Raw genomic sequence first — 21,697 nt, 5'->3', positions numbered from 1 at the left:
TCCGATGCCTGATGGGTAAAAATGGGCACGGTAATGAGCAGCCGTATAGTGCAATGTGTGTTCTCAGGGCCATACAATAAGAAATAATTATGGAGTGGTGCTGGGTTGTCATAGCGACAATAATGCGGGCATTGTGGGTGCTGGTTGGGGTCTGGCAGCTTTGTGTGGTGTGGTAAAGGATTCGCCATGGTGAACTCACACACACACGCGCGCACACACACACATTTCACATCAGTTCTCTGGGACAAATCTGCTCAAGGGCCACCACTGCAGCCTATGGGGACCCTTGAAGGGAGACTTGTTCATTTGGCTGGCAGTAGGCACATCGCCACACTCAGAAATCATGGATTACTCTGGACAAACACATGCTTATCTTATAGAAGGTTTACATAAACACAGATTTGGAAACCTTTGGGCTTCCTGATCCCACTATAGGACGTTTGCAGAGTTGGGGCAGACCAAATGATGGTTTCATTAGAGGTTTTTGGAATCTATAATGCTTGGTTTATCTGAACCCCCAAGGTTATGTGTTCAAATCCCAGCTCGGTCCTTGAGTGGGCGGAGTGTACATGCTCTCCCCGTGGTGAAGTGGGTTTTCTCCGGGTTCTCCGGTTTCCTCCTGCCATCCACAGCCATGCACTCGAGGTGGACTGGCAGCTCTGAATAGTCCACAGCGTGTGAGCGAATGGTGTGTGAAACTTTTAGTGAGACTGTTTATTCTGTTTGTGCTGTCACCACGCCCGTGTTTCACATCCACTTCTGCTTTCAGCTTTTCACACCTCTCGGAAGACCTCCGTTTACATCACGTTTCTTCCTTTTGCTTTAAATTGAGTAACAGGCAATTAAAATGTTTGTAGAACAATGGTGCTTGTTGTGTGAGATAAAATGGCAGCATATTTCCATCCATCCATGTATGAACGTTCCAAGAGTCTCAGCCTGACTCAGCAGAACTTTGTGGAGTATATTTAAACCGGCCTCTTATTCATTACGGGCCGACACCCCTCGGCAGATTTACTGCCTGCAGTGGTTACAGAAACAGGGCAGGCGGGGTCAGGGCTGCGGTTATGGCAATTTCCTTTCCCACGCGAGCAGGTGACCGGAGAAATAAGGGGAAGGAAAAGGGAGCGAATGACATGAGGGTGGAGCTTGTTTCCCGGAACCATGCGGGCAGCTGAACGGAACGTGAGGAGGTGTGGCAACAGGGTGAAGTGCACAGGAAAAAAAAAAAGGGCATTACCCCGGCGTTGCATTGAGACATTGGCGTGAGGGGCGGGGCATGTGCCACATGCATGGGTTGGGTCAAGTCACAACTTGAAGTCTGTCTTCACAATTCACAGAAATAACCAGACAGAAACAAGAAGTGGCTGCTTGCTGCTTATCTGTATGTTGGAGAGCCACCAGCCCTTTACTTGGCGTGTGATTATTTCTGGCACCCCGAAAAATTCTGCCTTTATAAACAAAGTTTAAAAGGGGAGGAGCCTGTAGGCATGATTGACAGGTCTCACACACCCCACTTACTCATTCTGGACGACTGAACCCCCTACTGCTAATACGTCACGCGCCCAGGTGTAGCTGTCACGTGATTTCGCTCACGTGACCGGGAGTGCCGGGGAAATGGCATGACGCAACTCCAACAAAAGGACAAAATGGCTGCCTCCCATTGCTCAGTCATTGAATGTTTTTCAGTATCGAAGCTCTACTCACCATGACCCTAAAGTCCTGCCTTCCCTGCCTTGTTAGGGAGTGTCAAGATCCGTGGATGTTGCAGCTTCGGCTGACCCCACGCTCTTGCTTCGTTAGTGTGACAGAATGACTGAGCCTCTGTCCCGAAAACGATGTGAGACAGGACAGTGAGCACCTGTACGTCTTACTTTAGGGTCGAGGTGAGTAGAGATGAGGAGCCCTTGGCAACTCTCTTACAGTCAAATTATTGTTGAGATAGTTAGTGTCCATGAATTTACTCACAACGGAGGGTCCTGGAAAGACTGACCAAGATAATCTGAACCTGTTCTGCTCAGGCAGGCACAAACAATAAGAAAACGAAGTCCGGTTTCGCAAGAAAACCTGAGCAGAATCTGATCTGAGCAGAATCTGAGCAGAATTTGGTTGAAGGTTCTGGGAAACCCTTCACCGACAGCCTCCGGTTTTCCTCAAGGAGGTTCTTCCAGGCTTCAGAAAGTTCTCACACGCTGTTCCAGAATCCGGACAAGGAGCGACTTCCCCAGCCCCGTGGCCAGCGGGGGGTCTTACCCTGAACTCTTTCAGGCCTGCCAGGCTGGCATTTCACCCAGAGGAGTGTTGAAAAAGCCTCCAACGCCCCCCCCACCATGTTCCATTGAGGACCAGCGAGCACCCGTGGGAGGAAGTGACTCCTCACGTTGCGTTGCATCATGTTTCGGGAGCTTAGTGTCAGCGTTCTGCTCGTAATGGGCTTTTAGAGCCGGTGAGGGATGACCATAGACATGCAGACAATGGCGGCTTGATCCACTTTAGGCCCCAAAGAGGTGATGCAGAGCTTTTCAGCGCCGCCAAAACAAAGCGGCAAATGACCCGCTCTGCAGCGCTCAACGCTCCCCGGTGCCGATATCCACTCCTCCCCTTACCACTTTCGTCTTCTCTCGGCTCGTCGTCCTGTAATTTTCCCGAAGGAGAGGGATTATTTCTGAGGAGCACCAGCTGACTCACGATGGCTGGGATGCGTTTGACTGCACTCTAAAGACGAGATTAAGCCTCCTTCAAAGTACTTGGAAAACCTTTTATCCTCCAGAAGTGTGCAAAATGTGAGCACACCCGTATCCTAACAATCCCATTATTACAAAAAGTACACTGTTGTCAAATAATACGGTGGCTTTATGGCCTTCCGAAAATGCCCGTCATGCCATGCGCTTCTGCAGGAAATCTGGTGACAGCCTGTGCGTGCTCTGTATCTTGGTCCCATGTAGCTACTGCATGATGGGGGGGGGGGTGTTATGGGGTCCACGCCGAGGTCGAGCCATGACATCATTTCAGGGGCCGAATGGCTCAGAATGGCGGGGGACAGAAACCGGAGGTGGCGAGAAGAAGCGAGATAAACGGCAGAGGATCAGAGCCACTGCGGGCCCTGATAGCGAGAGTGATGCGCGTCTTTTTCTGATTTCTGCATTAGCTGCTGTGCGGGTGTCATGCGTGTTGCCGTGGTGTGGCCAGATGTCCATCACAGGTCAGGCGACAGCAGTAACACAAACACATCGGTGATAAACATGTTTCGTTAGTTCGTTTGCACCTTTAAAACAATACTGCATGGCTGTATTTATCACCAGTTATGACATATTCTCATTAGGAACGTTCTCTACGTGCAACCAAGTGACTTGTTGGGTGATCAGCTCCTTCCAAAAAGGATATGAATGAATTCTTTAAAGGTTTCAGTTAATAAACCACATGACATAACACTGAACACTCAGAAGCTGTTGGTGCCAAAAGGGCACTTGTGACTAATTTAGAAATATTAAAATGTAAAAAAAAAAAAAAAGGATTTCTTACTTTTGCTTAGTTTAGTTTTTTTGTTTTGTTTTGTTTTTTTTAGCAAAAAAAATATTAATGAGGTCCCTTAAATATTTTTGCAATAACTTTAATTTCCAGTTTTGAATTTTTTACACTAGTTGGTCTCAGTTAAAAAAAAGACACTGCTGACTTCGTACTTTAAGCTGCAGATGTTCTGCAGAGGTCAGACGGGGGTCAATCTACTTTGTCATTTTGGGGAATCTTTCGCTCTGGGGCTTATATGAGCCAAAAAAGGCTTCACCTCTCCCTCATGCAAAACAGGGTGTTCAGCCCTACAGCCGACAAGGTTTTCCAAGGCATGATTACACAGACAGAAATTCAGGTCACGCAACCTGCTCCCTCGTTTTAGACGATTCGAACCCCTCCTGTCAATATGACACACAGCCAGGTGTAGCACAGCGTCCATCTCCTCCCTATCTCCTCCCAATCATTGCAAGGTGGCCTGGTAGCTCCTTTTTCCCTCTGATAATAATGACAAAATGAGTTCATCCCACATCAAGTGACAAAACGTATGGATTATGACAACGTGTGGATACTTGCGATATGTACAATACTGGTCACATGGCGTCCTCCTTCGCAGCTGTATTTTCATTTTTTTCTGAAATGAAGTGATGAAATATCTAGACAACAAATACATAAAGGTAATTTAGTGGCTTTGTTAGTTTTTGAGTGGGCTCGTTGTCGAGAACCTTCAACGCTCCACACCAGCCTGACCTTTACAGCATCCTGTCTGTGAAGCGGTGGACAGAACAAGGCAGAGCGTGTTTCTGCTTTCCTGGTCGTGCTGCCCTCGCGTTTTTGCTTTTAATTTCTGTCACACGAATCTGTTAAGGCCTTTGGCTTATGACAACTTGTTTGTCTCTTCAGATCTTAATATATTTAAGCACTAAAGCAACAGAGGACATAAGGTTTCAGAAGGTGCTAATAACCTGTGCAAAGCTTTGAAGCCCCCTAATGGTCTTTAGAGGTAGCAGCGCTTGAGCTGAACTTCATTAGATGCCTGAACTTACAGAGCCACTTTAAAACGTGAACAGTTACGGGCTACAGACCATCTGCCACAGTGGACACTTCATCAAGTGTCTCTATTAAAGTGGCCGGTGGGTGCATCTGAGGGTACCTGAGGACCCTGCACCGATATGAGCATTAAGGAGCTGTCGGCTGATGGCCTGCAGACATTTTCTGAGAATAGAGAACCAATGGCGAGGAGGCGGGTTATTTTTGGATGAAATGCTACGGTCGGTACATTAAATAGTTTGAGCCAGAAAACCTTTTTGAAGAATTAGAAGCAGCAGCATTCTGTCACTGGATGACTGCAGGGCCGCGTGACGGTTCCTGACACCTTCAGTGGGGGGCCAGCGCTGCAGCTTATCACTAACTGCTCATCGTTCAAAGGCTAATCAACCCTGTTCAAACAAAGTCAAGCCCCAGGCCGACCCCGGAGCAAATCGGTGCCGAGCACATCCTGCAGACCAGGCTAATCAAAGTCAGCGGCCAGAGAGGAAGCACCCCGACACCACCACTGCCGCAGGGTTTCAAAGCACACGGCGGCTGGCTCTCCGGGAAGTGATCAATATTCCCGCCTTATCTCGGCACGACCTGAGGAGCGGCTTAAAATGGAAAAGAAAACTGGCATCAAAGAAGATACGACGATGTCTGAATGTCCAAAAAGGAGTTAACAGTGGGTGGGGTTTTAACCCTTTAATGTTACCATATTTGAAACTTTCGAACAATAAATGAAACGACTGAATCTGCAATGCACTAATATGTGGTGGTAGCAAAAATGACTAAATTCATATTTATTGAGTGAATCTTGTGTTGAAACAAAACTGGCTCAAGTTGATGCGTCTGTACTTCTTGCACCAGCCAGGATGGTGCATGCTGCGGAAATCAGCATATGTCCAGAATCAGTCGTCTGGGATTTTTTCACAAATACCCTAACAATAATCGACAATAAACTATTTTATGCCCTCAACGGTATCTCTGGGCATGATCCCATTCCATTAAGCAGGTGTGGGCATTGGGCCGTGAATATGTGTGCAATAGGTTCATGCACAATTCTGTTATTATTGTTTTGCTAATGTAATAATCAGTGAATGGTACTTTTGTTCATTTGTTTCAGTTCTAAAACATGTATCATTTGCAAGCAGTTTGGTTCAACCAGTTCTATTCAGAATGCGTGTGTTATGAACAAAAAAACGGGGCAGGACAGAAACCTTCAGCCTGATCGAGCTGTTTCCGATTATTATGATGATTATGGTCAAGTGGCCAATTATGAGTACAGCGCTGGTGTGGAATTCTGATCCAAATGAAATGATAGCTTACGATTACATTTGTTTTGTTCGGCCTTATAGCATATCATGTGTTCCAGCACGAGCCACAGGAAGTTGGAAGAGCTCGAAATGAGTCTCCGGGGAGCTGCTGCACTGCCTTCCTCCTCTCGGCCGCCTCGGATTCGGATGGATCAAGCGCGGGTGGAGTCTACTAGAGACAGCGGAGATCCAGTCACCGCTGAGATGAAAGCGGGGCTTTGAAATTAAATAAGCCCCCATGAGCCCGTGGCCCTTTTTTGTGCTCCCCTCCACCCTCTCTCCCGCTCTTGCCGAAGCGCTGTGGGGTGTTTCTAGGAATTAGTTCTAATGCAGGAGGGCTGGAATTCAATTCGGGAGAGATTATCTATTTAGCGCGACGTCATCGGCAGCCGCAGACACAAAGGGCCGCTTGCTCCTCGACAGCTGCGCAGCAGGACGACGCCATTGTTCCTCCACTGTACATTCCCTCCAGCGCACATCTGCCGCAGAGTTTTTGCCCGCTTTACCATTTGTTCACGTGCACGACAGACGGGTGGGCCCAATTTCCCAGCACCGGGCTTCATTAAGGAATGTGTGTGTGCGAAGAACCAATAGAAGATCTGAGCTAGCGGGCGATGCTCCAAAAGTCACGATGCGCACCCCGCGCCTCAAGGAGTGGCTACTTAAAACAGGAGAGTGGCTATTAACAGGCAGCAGTCACCATGACGACCCCTGCCTAACCTGCGTGAAGGTTATCGTGGAGCAGCGCAGACAAGCCATGCTTAACACAAACCTTCCCTGAACCAGCAGATTGCAGATGTTCTGTTTTTTTTCAGGCATTGAGTGCTCCAGAGCAGCTCAATGCCTGCTGGGTAATTTTGCTTATCGTCTTCCGGTGAAGTGAAGCTCATGTATAACAGACGCAGCGCCCTCAAAACGGAATGTTTTCATTCTGGGAACAAGGGTCACCAGATCTTCCCGCATTCAAATACACACCTGGTACTCAAGAAATGTGCAGGATGAGGGCTGAAGACTCCTGGCCTAGAATCTTACACAAGGCAGGGACCTTCAGGACGATCGGAACGCAACCCTCCTCTACTTTAATGAGTTGGGCTGCACGGAAGCTCACGATCAATCCATCCAGCTTGAAGATTGGGAGGAAGCTGGAACCGGTCTCGAAACATCCAGGACACCAATCCAGAGCTCTAAAGCTACAACATCAGCTTCCTGTTATGTAAATTGCTTTGTTTTAAACAATGAATTGGACTAGTTGTGAAAGCTCATGGTGTCTGTGGTTTTAATCGAAGGAGTCAAAAGGATTTGCAGGACCACTTAACTTGAGGTTTTCCTGTCTCTTCTTAATTGGAAACCTTCTCCTACCACATTGCACATGTCTTTCACTTTGCAACGCACAGTTAACATTTATTAACTCCTCTTTTTTTAAATCGTTATTTATATTAAACCCTTGACTCGGCATTTGCATGTGGACATCGAAGGAAGAATTTCATTGTACAGCGAAATGTCATTTCTTCTGCGCATATGACAATAAACGCTTTGAAGCCTCGGCTCCGTGAACATGTGGGGTGTGCGGGTTGAGGAAAAGCTCATGGCATGTAGTTCACCAGGTATGAACTTGGTCGCCTAGGGGGGTTAAACGCTGTTTTAATGATCAGACTGGTTGGCTGCCGCCACCACCTGCATTCACGTCCTGCTCCTCGGCCTCTTTGGAGGTGGCCCTCCAGGGCCACAATGATGACATTGGATCAGAGGGACGAGTGTGTTTGCAGCAGCAGCTTCGAAAGAGGTTGTGTTGGGACCACACACACATTAATTAGCACCCCAATTGCTGTCAACCGGCAATCGAGTGACGAGCTGGAGACAAATCATACTTAAACCACCCCTGCTTAAATCACATCTTCTTGACCAGATGTGCATCATATGAGGTCTGAGTATTAATCATCGTGGAGGGACGCTCCATCATCAGGGGATTTTGGGCCCTAATGACATTATGCCCCAAAGTTTTTGAGGGACACTGAAATAATTGTCAAGAGCTTCAGCCCTATTTGTTTGTGACCCGATTACAAACCTCGACCTCTGGAGCTGCTCGGGAAATCGTCACACAATAAGTCTGTCCTTGGCACAAATAAGGTTGGACAAAAGAAAATGAATAAAAACCATTGAAAGAATTAAAATGTATTTTCTCTGGGCTGTCTTTTAAAGTCGTCCCTGCTATTATCTCTCTTCTCAGTTTTGCAACACATGCCAAATAACACCAGTTAGAACATAATAGACAGTAATGGTAGTGAAAAACAGGGAGCCTTTTAAGGATATACAGCACAGTACATAACTCCACATGTGTTCATTCATAGTTTTGATGCCTTCAGTGAGAATCTACCAACGTAAATGGTCATAAAAATTAAGAAAACACATTGAATGAGAAGGTGCCTGTACTGTATGTATTAAATAAGGCTCTTAAATAAGGCCTACCAAACTGCGACAGGGGTACAGATTTGCTTTTCACTCTCTTTCTGATTGGCAGATCGTATTAGAGTTCAGAGAAATCTAATTAACAGTAATTCAAAAGACACAAGGGCAGCAAAAAAAAAAAAAAAAAAAACCTGAGCGTACTTTAGGAGTGTCAGCAGTTTTAAACTCGCCAGCCAGTGAATCGTTATTTGTCCAAATTATGTTACCTATAAAATACCTTTCCTGGCAATATGCAGCAGCATCGTTTTATTTGATTACCACCAATTTTTTTTAAAGCCCACCAGGAAATAAAGATGGGGAACGGCAGGAAATCTCATCACATAACAGACGTTCCACTGCGTGGCTGATCCCAGATCAGCAAGATTTGTAAGTCACTCTGGATAAGGGCGTCTGATAAATGCCATAAATGTAAATGTAAGATTTCAGCACTCTGACCACAACTCCCAGTTCATTTGACTGTGAAGCACCGACCTTGTTCCTTGATTTCGTCACCACCGGTGACAGACGGGAGAATTCAGGGGTCGCTAGGTGACGCTCGGCCAATAAGCAGCATCGCTGGCTGTAAGCCAATAGCTGGGCCTCGTGAGACAGCATGTGATTAGCATCTGATTGCAGCCCTCTGTTTTTGTATTGAAGTATTACATCGACACCCACACACACACACACACACACACACACGGCTCAGACTCACTGCTGAAGTCCTGCCTGCGGGCCCGCGGCCTCCACGGCCGACTCCGCATCCAGTGAAGACGTCGGGATAGTTCCATGGTCGGGACAGTTTAACAGGCACCAGCGCTACCCAGAAGACACGAACTCGGCCCCCAGCACCACGGTCATGACAGGGCCGATGGGCCCAGGCTCTTCCCCCTGGTTGCTCTTGGGGTCTCCGACCGCCTGTTCTGCTGAGGCTCGCCTTGGTCAGACTCGGTCTGCTCGGTTTTCCTGGTCTCAGCTCGATATATTATACATGAGTCAGGGGAACCATACTCCCCAAGTCCAGCGCTGACACACATACCCTGCACAAGGCAGAGCTCCTATCAGCAGCCAGTTCTCTCTCTCTCTCAAACACACACACACACACACTGCTGAAACATGACTCCTGCCTCTCTGAGCAGGAGGGACTCGGACAGTGTCCAGGGAATACACACACCATCAAAATAACTGAACAAAACACAAAATAAAGACAAGAAAATAAGAGTTCCTTTATAAGAACTCAACTTTACTTTCCTAACTCAGTTCTATTAAAGACGTTTTCAACTGTAAAAATTCGGTGGATCACATTACATCACATTACACATCAACTGCATCACATTACAGCCAGACAGGTGACACCAAACAGCATCCCCCACAAACACACACGCACACACACACTTGTTTTGATACCAGGTATTCCAAATTCTATAGCTCATCAATAAGACTGCAGTTTAGCTGAGGCTATTACACAAGCAAGTCCATATAGATGGAGAGTTAACGTAATTCCCAGGAACGACTTATGATTATGATTAAAAAAAAACATTTTTAAAACCAGGATTGGACAAGACAAGATGTCAGAAGCATGATTTTTATTTAAAATCGTACACCCCAGATAAATATACATAAGGAAGAACCTATGGAAATAATGTGCAACAGTGGCCTCTAGTGGTCAATGATATGTAATGATTGAACCGAAACACATTTTTACTTTACTGTAAAATGTTGTACATACTTTCCAAAAACGATACCCACACTGACAAGTCCACAAAGGCACATAGAAGAAGAAGAACCCGAAGAACACTAACGGCATGGGTGAGAAGAACCCTCCCAAACATGACCATACTAAGCCTAACACAACCTAAGTGCGAGGGTGGCCTTTCCCTACATTAACCTCTTCAAGTTCCAACTGCAAAACCGCAGGAATGGCTTTTGGTAGAAAACATGTAAGGTAAACGTCCACTTGCGTCCAGAAGTGAAAGGTAAAGCATGACATGGTGTAACATAAGTCTATATATCTTTGTTGGACTCATAGCTGTGGAAAGTAACAATCAGGAATCAGGAATGCCTTCATGCCTGCATGAATTAAAATTATATATATATATATATTTTTGGAGGTCACTGTAAAGCGATGATGTCTGGATGGTCAGTCTGGACGTAAGGCAGAACAGACATCTTGAGAAGGCACTTTGGACACAGTGCAGCCTTCATGTGCCAGTCAGGAACCCATCAGCACAGTTCAATCAGTGATCTTTGGCAAAATGGAAAGTAATATTCCTCAAAAGAGGTTATGGAAACAAATATCAGCTTAGTTTTCAGCTACTGCCAACTAATAAAAATTAAAAACAACAGTACTGGAACAAAGCAATGTTGGTCTACAGATTAGGACAGACAGGAATCCAGGGTGACATAAATGGCTTTCAACATAAAAAAAAAAAAAAAAAATAGGTCCTGGGATTAAATGCATAAATAAAACGATTGCAGGTAATAAATCCCACCCATGAAGGAAAAATTATAATTAGTTTAAAACCCCGAACCATAGGGTTAAAAGCGCTGCCAGCATCCGATCCTCATCTGATGTTCCTTCAAGTATCGAGTGGGATCAACTCAATGGTGCTAAAGCTTCAGGGAAAAAAAAAATTTCTCCAGTCCGCCCATTAAATCCATAGCAGTATTTCTGCTCAGCATTTGGCCTTTTCAACAGCAGGGGGCAACAAAAAGCAGTGAAATGCCCGTCACATCCACCGGTCCGAGGCAGGGAAAATAGCTTTTCTTGTCAGCGAACGTCCCTGAATCAGGCTCGTTTCAGTCGAGTTTGTCGTCAGGAAGGTTGTCCAGGTCCAGATCCGGATCGGCTACACAGCACATGCACAACTTCTGCGTGTTCAGAGAGATTTTATCTGAGGAGATAAAAGAGGAAAGAAGAGGAAATCTTCATTTTATCCAGCATTACGAAACATCTCCCAATTATCTGACACAACGTTGGTTTCGATTTCTTTTATGCTCATAAACATGGGCGGGGGGAACAGTGGACACACCCAGCGTCTCCCCCAGGAAGGCGGGTCTAGAGCTCGGGGGCAGGTGCACGCAGAAGAAGTAGACGGGGATTCCCGACGCGGCCACGGCGATGCCCACCAGGGAGTTGAGCGTGTCGCTGTAGAGGGGAACCACCACCAGGAACACTGTGCACAGGCAGTATACCACCGGGAAGAAAAGACTCAACTACAACACACACACACACACACACACACACAAACACACAAACGACATGGAAGTCAGTCCCTTCACTGGAAATAGTTGGCAAGGTTTGAACATTACGGCTTAAAAATCACCTTAACTGGGCGTGGCAGGTCCGGTTTCTTGACACGCAGGTATATCTGGCTGCCGATGGAGAGGCCGATGAACAGCCAGTAGTTAAAGCTGAAGTAGTTGATTAGCTGGAACACGTCGTCCACGAACAGGAACATGAGGGACATCACGCCCTGCAGAATGAGGCGGAGAGCGGCATTTCGTACAGCAAGCTGACGCAAAAAAAAAGGCTGATGTGCGTAAACGTTCTGAAGACGCTCATCAGGGCCACTCACGTTAAAGAGCAGCGCTGGGATCGGAGTGTAGCGCTTCACGTGGATCATGCAAAGGAAGTTGGGTAGATGGCCCTCCCGTGAACCCACAAAGAACAATCTAGAGCGGTGGGAGAAGAAAAAAATTAAAATCACAATACATAGATAATTAAACAGGAGGTTTGGGCACGTCTACATCGATTTTACACCAACTGACCGTGACACCGCAATGATGGACGAGTTGAGGCCTCCGTAGCAGGAGATCGCCACAGAGATGGGAATCAACCAGCGAGCCCAGCCTAGAATCTGATCTGCAAAAGTCTACACACACACACACACACACACACACACACACACACACACACACACACACACACACAAACATAGTGTCAATATATTGGAACCTCAGCATCTAATTTAACCCTGACGTTGTTTTAACTTTGTCCAGCTTTTATAAATTAGAAGACAGTTCGCCGTTGTGAAATAAAAGGGTGCATTCAAGCAAAGACAATTCTAACAGAATAAAACCGCAACCGTAACAAAGTTACAGTAATTACTCCTGCTGGTTAATATGAGGAGCCTGTTCGCTGAAACCAGTCCCTCCCAATTTCCTCGAAGATGTTGTTTTGCGGAGCAGCAATGCGATCAGGCTGTCCAGCGGGCGAGCGGGGCGCCTTCCGCGGGGCTTAACGTTGTTGAGCGTCCCCTCAGGACGCTTAACCAGATCAGAGGGGTCAGATAAACTCGGGGACGGCAGACGTTGCCCATTACCAGCATAGTTACGTTGGTGGAGCGCAGCGCATGAAGCAAGAGGGACACGAGCGAGGCATATCTGGCCAAAACGGGCACAAATTTGCACCAGTCTTTGTCTTGGGTTCGTATCTGGATGAAAACTCCTCTTGTGTCACTAACGTATATTACACACAAATATGCTGATTGTGATTTATTTATGTGAAATCTTTTATAAAAATGCACCGGTTGCAGGACTCACCACAGCCACGGCCTCACTGTTCAGCACGGCATCCATGTCCATGACTGCGTAATACGCCACGTTGGTCAGGATGTAGATCACAGTCACTAAGGGCATGGAAATGGCTATGGACAGCGGCAGGTTCCTGTCAGGTTTAAGAAAGGAAACTGGAAATAAGGCATAAAATTCATATTTTGAATTTGATATGAACTGAACCATAGATGGTAGACGGTATATATTGCGGTACATAATTTGATAAGAAGATTTTAATGTGACTGTTTTTGAAAGGGTAACATGTGTCCATAGCAAAGGTACTGCAGCAGTAACTTGAATAATAAATGTTTTACAGATACATAAACATATAGCATAACCGTATACCATATAAAATGATATCTTGACAGTTCTACTGAAAGTGGACTTCCTGTCACACCCATAAGGCCAGTGAAATACCAGGTATGATGTGAGTGGTTATATAAACTTGTCGGATTTTCCGTATTTAGCTGTAGAGTTTCAGTTTAAATACTGTCAGAAAATATTTTATCATGCGTTCTGCAATTTTATTTTGTGATTTTAAAACAGTCTCGGACCGCTCCTGGTCATTTCCATGCGCATGCTGTCAGTACCCAATCGGTATCGCTTGCCTGATCGGTTCCGCTACTGCGTAATAGCCACCATGTTACGGCCTAAACCTAACCCTGCTGCTATATCGAACCGTAACCGCTGCGCATGCGCGCATTCACGGAACCGATCAGGCAAGTGGTTCGGATTGGGCGAGAGACATGCGGGAGTGTGCAGCGACTGGCGGATTCATTTTATTTGTTGGGTCTGCAGGATTTCCTATAAACTGGAATTTAGGACTTTAAGGACCCGCAGAAACCCTGCTGTGCTCTCGAACCAAAATGAATTTCTCGCAGGTGATGCGACATTATACTTGGCCTATCAAAGTCAAATATCAATCAAAATCTCTCCCGCTGGCCAAATTTATGTTGCCTACCTTATATAATAATCGTAATAAGGGGAACATTTTTGATTTGATATAATGATTTGAAGCTTTTTGGTGTAACACTGCTCCCTATGTGAAGAAGTGAAAATTGCCATAATCCCCTGACATGATAAATAATCTCACAAAGGGAAATTGACATTAATAAGTGTTCTCCTCGCCTGTCTATGGTCCTGCAGTGGCTAGAAAGGGTGACGTGTATAAAGAGTGCTTCTGTTTCGTTCAGATGGCTGGATCTGGAATCTCTTATGTAGTCATAAGGGGATTTATTTATTTCTGGGAAACCACAGACACGACTTCCTCTTTGCGCCAAACTGTGTCTACGGTATCTATTTGGGTTTTTTTTTACATGCAAAAAAACCTGTGTTAATACATTAGAAACTGTTCATTCTTGTAACCTCTATTGTGCCATGCATCGGTATGTCCAATTAACATCAGATGAGAATTAATGGAGTCAGACTAACAAGGTCAACACAATTCTCAGATGTCTCCTACCGTCTTCTGATCGTATTTGATAGGACATGGCATTCAAAACAACCAACCACAATAATAAGGGAAATGCATACAGCGTAGTACCTCTCAGGGTCCTTGATCTCCTCTGTGATGAAGTTAAGGGTGTCCCAGCCCGAGTAGGAATACAGCGCTGAGTACAGTGCAAGCGCTGCGTCCCCAGCATTCAGCTTGGACCTAGCGAAAGACTCATCAAAGTTCTCCGTCTTTCCTGCAACGGAGCGAAAAAGGGAAAATAAATAAATAAAAACCGCGCTGAAGCGCCCACACAGCCACCCCTGCCTGCGGCGAAAAACACTTCAGTCGTCTTTACTGTAAACACACGGGGTGAAACACCGTGGACACGGTGGTAGGCCACCGATTTTAAAGATTACTCTGGTGGAAATGGGCCGTGTCTGCGTCAATAATGGTCCATGCTGGCAACTACTTGAGACGTCAGGTCGACGACACGCTTGGAGTGGCTTCAGTGATTCAGGTCTCTGGCACTGGACTGACCTTTCACCATTCCATAGCATTTTTAATATTCATAACCTTGTTTTAGGCATCTAAAAGCAGAGTGATTTCTTGGGACTCTGAAAGTGAAGTGATACACAGCAGCACAGCACTCGGTGACACAACGAAATGTGTCCTCTGCATTTAACCCATCACCCTTAGTGAGCAGTGGGCAGCCATGAAGGTGCCCGTGGAGCAGTGTGTGGGGAGGGTGCTTTGCATAGTGGCACCGTGGCGGTTTGGGAGACCTTCTGATTACGGGTTCGTTTCTTTAACCCGCTAGACCACCACTGCCCCACTTGGCTAGCCTGGCCTGTTAGCCTTCCACCACGGTAATGGGTTTTTTCTCCAAAGTATGTGTGGATTCCGTTCCTTACTTGGCTGTGGACATCAGTGAGGGTGATACAATTATTCAAGAACGTTACAGCTCTAACTGGACCGTAAACTGGCAAATTTACCGCGCAAAAATCCACTTTCAAACGCCATGCAGTTCATTATGCGCTGCCAAATCACTTGGAGACAGTTGTGAAATAGGAGCTACAGGCACCTCACCTCACCCGTCCTCTCCAGCTCGGCGTACTGTTGTCATGCTGGCTGACAAGCACGCCGTTTTGTTGCGGGAGGAGGAACGGGCGGGTCAGACCAGGCGTCTGCTAAAACAGAGCTGTGTGCTGGGTGTTAAGTGTGGTCTAAAAAGCCCCCCCCCCCCCCCCATAAAAACGTGTGTTTATCGTAAAACCATGGGTTAAAATGCAGGTCAATTATGGCCCATATGGCCCTGTATCTTTCCTCCGCCCTGTATATGATGCTCTGCTAGCATCAGTGTGCGAGAGAAATCGAGTACGTTTACTCTGCACCGCTCAACACAACGAATCGGTTACGAAATTTGTCGCCAACACTTTTAGTAATCGATTTTCAACGATTTAATCTATTCGTTGCTGCAGCCCTAATTAAAAACACCTAATTTTGCGTTCCATGCAATTGCACGATCTGACATAGCGATTAGATTTACCCTGCAGCCACACTTGGGACCCTATGCACGTGCAAACGAGGAGTGCTCAAGGTGGTAAAGTTCAGCCAATCAGCTGGGTTTATTGCGGGTTAAGCGTGAATGGGTCGTGAGCGAGGAACAGGTGGTTACCATTCCTGGGCAGTGTTCATTTTTTTTACGAGTTTAACACGTTTGACAGCCCAAGTAATTTTTGTCATGTCTGTTGGAGACCATAAGGTCTCAAAAGCACCTTTCTCTTGAATATTTTTTCAAATATGCATTACAGCGAGCTTTAGTCTTAAGAAATGACACCAAAGAATTCATTGCAAAATTACAGTACAGATTCAGACATGTGGGCTGAATGGAGTGGACATTCTCCATTAAACCGTCGATACCTTTAGCTCATACAGTAACCAGTAAGTGCCGTGATTTTTTTATCATGACTTCATTTGCAACGTTATCGGATTTTCCTTGTTTAACTCATGTGGAATAATTCCAACCATTAGTGCAATGCTACACAACATGAAGACGGTCTTTTTTTGGTGCCATTTAGAAATTTGTTCACTCAAGCTTTCCTTTACCGTACGGCTGTTGTGAGCAAGTGAACCTCCCCCTGTGGAGATGGAGAAACTTAACATACCTTGTGCCAGCACCACCAGGCCGGCAATGATGATGACGATCAGCGCCAGCACTTTGGCGAAGGTAGAGACGACCTGCAGGATGGCGCCCCACTTGACCTTCATGCAGTTCACGTAGGTTAGGAGCACTACGAGTGAGAGAAGCGAGAATTTGTTTTAAAAAAATCCACGTCACAGAAGGTGCTTCTGAACTAATTGGAGCTAAACAGAAGCAATAGAAAAGGACATGAGAGCACACGTTCAGAAAACACACACCAGACCGCAGGATTATTTTTATTGCTTGTTCCTATTTAATTGAACACTAGTAAGAAGCCATGAATCATGATAGACGCAAGCCCGGGAGATACCTGTGTGTGTGTGTGTGTGTGTGTGTGTGTGTGTGTGTGTGTGTGTGTGTGTGTATACACTCTGTAATTCACTCCAGAATGCAGCTGGATCAAATTCCCCTCAGGGACGGAGGGGGGGGGGGGAGAAAAGGGAACTTGCCGTACGAGCCGCGCCGCGCCGCCTCTGGACAAAAACAAAGGACTAAGCATGCTGGGATTGCGTGGCGGCTGAAACCAGGTTAAGGCGCTGGGGCCGGGCTCTGGTTGGCAGGTGTGAACAACGAGGCCAGGCTTTTGGGATCAGGCTGGGGAACCTTTAATAAGAGCGTTGTAGAGGCGGGAAAGTCCGCAGATCACCGGGACTAGTGCCGGGGCGGGGAGGAACACCTTAACACGCATCCCTGGATTTAGAAACCCGCTCCGAAGCACATTCCAGTAAAAGCTGGGATGCCGTGTGATCCACCAGGTTCTTTAGCCCATTAGACTTGTTAGGTCCGTCCCAACCTGTCCATATGACAACCAAGTAAAAAAAAAAAATAAAATAAAAAATAGAGAGAAATGTCTCAAAAAGAATAATATGTGCTAAAACGCTTTTTTTGGTAGTATGTCATTCGTTCTTAGTGGAACAAGTAGTCCTGCCAAGCAAAGAGTAGCACAAGAAGTAGGTCTGTTGGTTCTGGGCATTTCAGGTTTTTTTTTTTTTTTTAAACTCTGGATCCAAAACCATTTCACCCTGAAGGCGTTTAGAAATTAGTCTGTGGCTCTATTGTTTTTTTTTTTTTTTAACCTCAGTTTATTTAAACCACAGAGATGTTCGAGGTGTTCTCTACCTTCTCTACTAATTCACAAGCGCCAACCCAACCGTAACAACGGCGTGTCGGCACAGCATGTGCCGGGCATCGACCAGGGTACGGCAGGCCGTCCTCTCGCCGCTCGGCTGCTGGCGCGCCTTCGGAACGTCAAACGCGAGGCAATTTGGGGTCTTAAGGGCGCGGCAGGGGTTTCTGCCGCTGTAATTTCAGCCCGATGTATGAAATAGAAAAACAAAAACAGAACGGGGTCACACCCTGCACAATCCAAAATAAGGGCGGGTGTGACAAAAAAAACAAAACAAAACGTAAAAGCGGTATTTCCGGGGCCAGTGGTATTTACGGTTTTGTCAAAAATGCGCTAAAAATCTAGGTCTGTCACTAGAGGGCAAGGTCAAAAACATTTTATTATTTTTTTATTTTTTTTAAATGAAGTTATGTGTGAAATTGTTATTGTGTTTGGTTAGTAGGTCGATGCAAATACTTTTACTCTGATTTATTGGGGACTGCGGGACATGGAGTGGCTGGTGGACTTACTAACGATGATGGCGGCGATAAGTCGCACAGCAGCATACGGCACGGAGCAGGTGGGGTAGAAGGGCTGGACCAGGTAGTGGGAGAAGGTGATGGCGATGACCGCCTGGCCCGCCGGCTCCACGATCATCAGCGACGTCCACAGGCGGATGAAGGCGGGGACGCCGCCGAAGGCCTCGAGGATGTAGGCGTAGCTGGCGCCTGACTTGCGGATGGTGGTGCCCAGCTCGGCGTAGCACAGGGCGCCGAAGACGGAGAAGACGCCACCCACGGCCCAGACCACCAGCGACAGGCCGTAGGAGCCGGTGTGCCGGAGCACGCCCACGGGCGACACGAAGATGCCCGAGCCGATCATGTTGCCCACGATGAGGCAGACGCCGTGGAGCAGCGAGATCTCCTTCTTCAGACGCACGCCCTGATCCGAGGACGAGTCCGTCCCCGTCCCCATCTCCAAATACTGGATCAGGAGCTCACTAGATCCGGTGCAGGGACGCAATCACAGGTGCCACGGCCGAACCGCTACACAGTCCAGAAATCGGATCCGGCCATACGCTCGTGTCTGAAATCTGTAATCAGACAAACAACAATTGCACAAATTGGAACATGGATTTACGCAACTGAGCTTAACCCACAAATGGGAAAACTGCACGCACAGTGCTGAAGTCCCAACCAATGAGGGTTCAGGAGCTCGCTGGTGCCGTCACGCTCGGGGGAAAAATACCTCACCTGTAGCCTTTATCGGGTGCAAATACCAACGAGTACAGTGACCTGATGCCCTTTAAAACACACACACACACACACACACACACACACACACACACACACACACACACAGAGCTCAAGGGCAACATTTACATTTTCCAAACGAAACGGCAACTTTCCACTCCTGCTGCCACGGCATCACTATTCTAACTGTCTGTTTCGTGGTTAAAGGGGAAAATAATAATGTGTTAGACGTGAGCTAAACTATGCAAGCAAACGAGTGCCAGATGTGCAAAATAACACGCCAAAACGTCACATGTACGCCATTTACCAGACGCCCTTGTCCAGCGCGACTTGCGATCAGTAGTGACAGGGACGGTCCCCCCCAGAGACACAAAGGGTTACAATGGCAGCAAGTGGGGTTCGAACCTGGGACTTCCGGTTCATGGGCGGGTGTGTCACCCACTAGGCCACTACCATCCATTAAAACCAGTTTTCAGATGAAAATACAGGAAACAAAGAGCAGGGCCGGGTCAGAGGGCGCAGACGTTATCTGGGGTCACCAGCTGCCACCACGTCGCGATCACAGATGTGGCTGTTGCAGTTAAAAAGTGACGCCCTCGAAGATTCCCACGACGCGTCACGACTGGGGGGGGGCAATGAACTGGGACGTTTAAAGAAAGTCGCCCTTCAAAAAAAAAACCCGCCACGACCTCGGCTTCGTATTCGACTCGACGCGGACATTTCCGCGACACTCGCTGAAAAGGCGACAGCGACATGGAACATGCGGCTGGATGATGAAAGCGGGGGAGGGAAGGTTGCCAGGCACGACACTTTCACGTCTTAAAACAAACAAACAAACAAAAAAAAACACGACTCGCACGACCTCGGCCGTGGCTTTTGTGTGTCAGTGGGTCAGTGGGAATTGAAGTTCGGAAAAAAACAAAAAGGTAAAACGTGAAGCGCGGCGCGTCGTGGCAAAACGACCCGACCCGCTGGGAAACGACCCGACGTGGCAACAGGAAATATTCAGCCCGCCAGAAAATATGTGTATATTTCAAAAATTAAGCATTTTGACTCGTTTACGACCGCAGCGTCGATTTTTGACGGGCTTCCGTGTTGCGCTTGCGGCACAGCGCAAATTCTTCGAAAGTTCGTGAAGTTCGGCCGAGTCGACTTGCACGGAATCAGGAATCCGACGCTTGACCGGCAGGAATGAAAACAGACCAGGGGAAGGCGGGAGGGGGGTTAATTCGCCTCTAAACTATTCCCCTCCGGCGATCCACACGCGGAATAAGGGCACACGTGGAAGGCGCCATGCTCAGCATCCTCCTCAGCTTCCCTGGCAGATACAACTCGTCCCTCGCCCGAGCACCCCGCGTCCCCCGAGGAGGAGGGAGAGAAATCCGCCGAACGCAGGCGGCGGCGAGGGTCTTACCGGGAGTCTTCGGCGGCAGCAGCACCGCGCTGCGAAAAGACGGACGCAGTCCAGACGCCTCTTGTCCGATTCGCCGAGTGAATCGACTCGGCCAAAGATTCGAACGAACGGTTCCCGTGGAGCCAAATCCGGGACTGAAAGTTCATTCGTTTGCTTCCGCCAGAGCAGTACATCGATTTTGTTGTTGTTGGTGTTGTTGTTGAAGCTTTACCTGGAAAAGGCCGAGGACTTATTATCCGCTTAATATCAGCAACTTGCACACATATGCACTGAATATTAACTGAAAATAGTTTTCATCATTTGTTGGACTTCATATTGCTCATTGTGCTGTGAGATTTTCTCTAACCTTTGGTCACGGTGTCACTTGTTTGCAATCCCGCTCGGTGTTCTGACCTCTGCCCCATTTCTGGAAATTGCACGTTTTCTATAGAGTTGTGAGATGTGAGGGGCAGTGGTGGCCTAGCGGTTAGGAAGCGGCCCCGTAATCAGAAGGTTGCCGGTTCAAATCCCGATCCGCCAAGGTGATACTGATGTGCCACTGAACAAAGCACCGTCCCCCCACATTGCTCCCTGGGCGCCTGTCATGGCTGCCCACTGCTCACTCAGGGTGATGGGTTAAATGCAGAGGACAAATTTCACTGTGTGCACCCTGTGCTGTGCTGCTGTGTATCACATGTGACAATCACTTCACTTTAGATTGGAAGCGGACCCGTAATATGAAGGTTCCACAGTGGTGACACTGAGCAAAGCACCGTGCCCACACGCTGCTCCCCGGGCGCCTGTCATGGCTGCCCACTCCTCACCAAGGGTTAAAAGCCGAGGACACATTTCGTTGTGTCACCGTGTGCTGTGCTGCAGCGTCTCACAATGCCAACGTTGTTTTTCACTAACACTGAGAACTGATTTCTTACATTCAACATTCAGTATGATAGGACTTTTCACGCCCAAATTGGTGCTGCGTGCACAGAGAATACAGTTTACACATAGAGAAATGTAAATATGTTCTGTGTAATATGCAAAACACAAAAAGTTTGTTGAAGTAGGACAAGACTCTTCACGCCATATGCTATTATATGCCTTATGCTCGTTTGGATACGGAACCTTGCAAAAGTCTTAGCAAGACAAACCAGAGTGCAAGAAATTTTAACATAATACCCCCCACCACAATGTCAAATGTTGATCAAATATTGATTTACCCAAAACGTTCATTGTGAATTTCCTTCTTTTCATGAAATAACGACATGATGTGTGTAGAAAAATACTCTGAGCAGCAATACAATACAATACTTTTGTTCTCCATCTTTTGCTTTTTGCATTCATTATTTTACAGAGTTGGGAGAGACCGACACCCTGTTCTTTCTTCTGATCCACTTCTAATCCAGTGCTGACCAGAGAAGGATGGGTTCCCCTTTCCGGGCCTTTGTTCCTCTCAAAGTCTCTTC

General features: G+C 47.1%; 1 protein-coding gene across 2 annotated transcripts; it reads right to left on the bottom strand.

Annotated features, from left to right (window-relative positions):
- Window positions 1-9,862: 9,862 nt before the first annotated feature.
- LOC114769933 (Y+L amino acid transporter 2) lies at window positions 9,863-20,369 on the bottom strand. Of its 2 annotated transcripts, none has more exons than XM_028963357.1 (10): window positions 20,256-20,369; window positions 18,119-18,681; window positions 16,449-16,574; window positions 14,392-14,536; window positions 12,837-12,960; window positions 12,063-12,166; window positions 11,870-11,966; window positions 11,618-11,767; window positions 11,324-11,507; window positions 9,863-11,185 (listed from the first exon to the last, which is right to left on the bottom strand). In XM_028963357.1, the coding sequence occupies exons 2-10, from the start codon at window positions 18,561-18,563 to the stop codon at window positions 11,091-11,093; spliced, it is 1,470 nt and encodes a 489-aa protein (XP_028819190.1). In that variant the 5' UTR covers window positions 18,564-18,681; window positions 20,256-20,369; the 3' UTR covers window positions 9,863-11,090. The 2 variants fall into 2 exon arrangements, with proteins under 2 accessions (XP_028819190.1, XP_028819191.1); XM_028963358.1 differs by lacking the exon at window positions 20,256-20,369 and adding an exon at window positions 18,769-18,838.
- Between the last annotated feature and the right edge of the window lie 1,328 nt (window positions 20,370-21,697).

This window comes from Denticeps clupeoides, chromosome 20, assembly GCF_900700375.1.
Source record: "Denticeps clupeoides chromosome 20, fDenClu1.1, whole genome shotgun sequence".
Classification (NCBI taxonomy): domain Eukaryota; kingdom Metazoa; phylum Chordata; class Actinopteri; order Clupeiformes; family Denticipitidae; genus Denticeps; species Denticeps clupeoides.
The sequence above is the reverse complement of the archived record's forward strand: the minus strand, read 5'-3'. Positions and strand labels throughout refer to the sequence as shown.

Coding starts and splice junctions, on each gene's coding strand:
- LOC114769933 (XM_028963357.1), bottom strand. CDS start 18,563: ATGGGGACGGGGACGGACTCGTCCTCGGATCAGGGCGTGCGTCTGAAG. Junction 11,768..11,869: donor TCCCAGCGCTGCTCTTTAAC/GTGAGTGGCCCT, acceptor CTCATTCTGCAG/GGCGTGATGTCCCTCATGTT. Junction 11,186..11,323: donor CTTCCTGGGGGAGACGCTGG/GTGTGTCCACTG, acceptor TTATCTCCTCAG/ATAAAATCTCTCTGAACACG.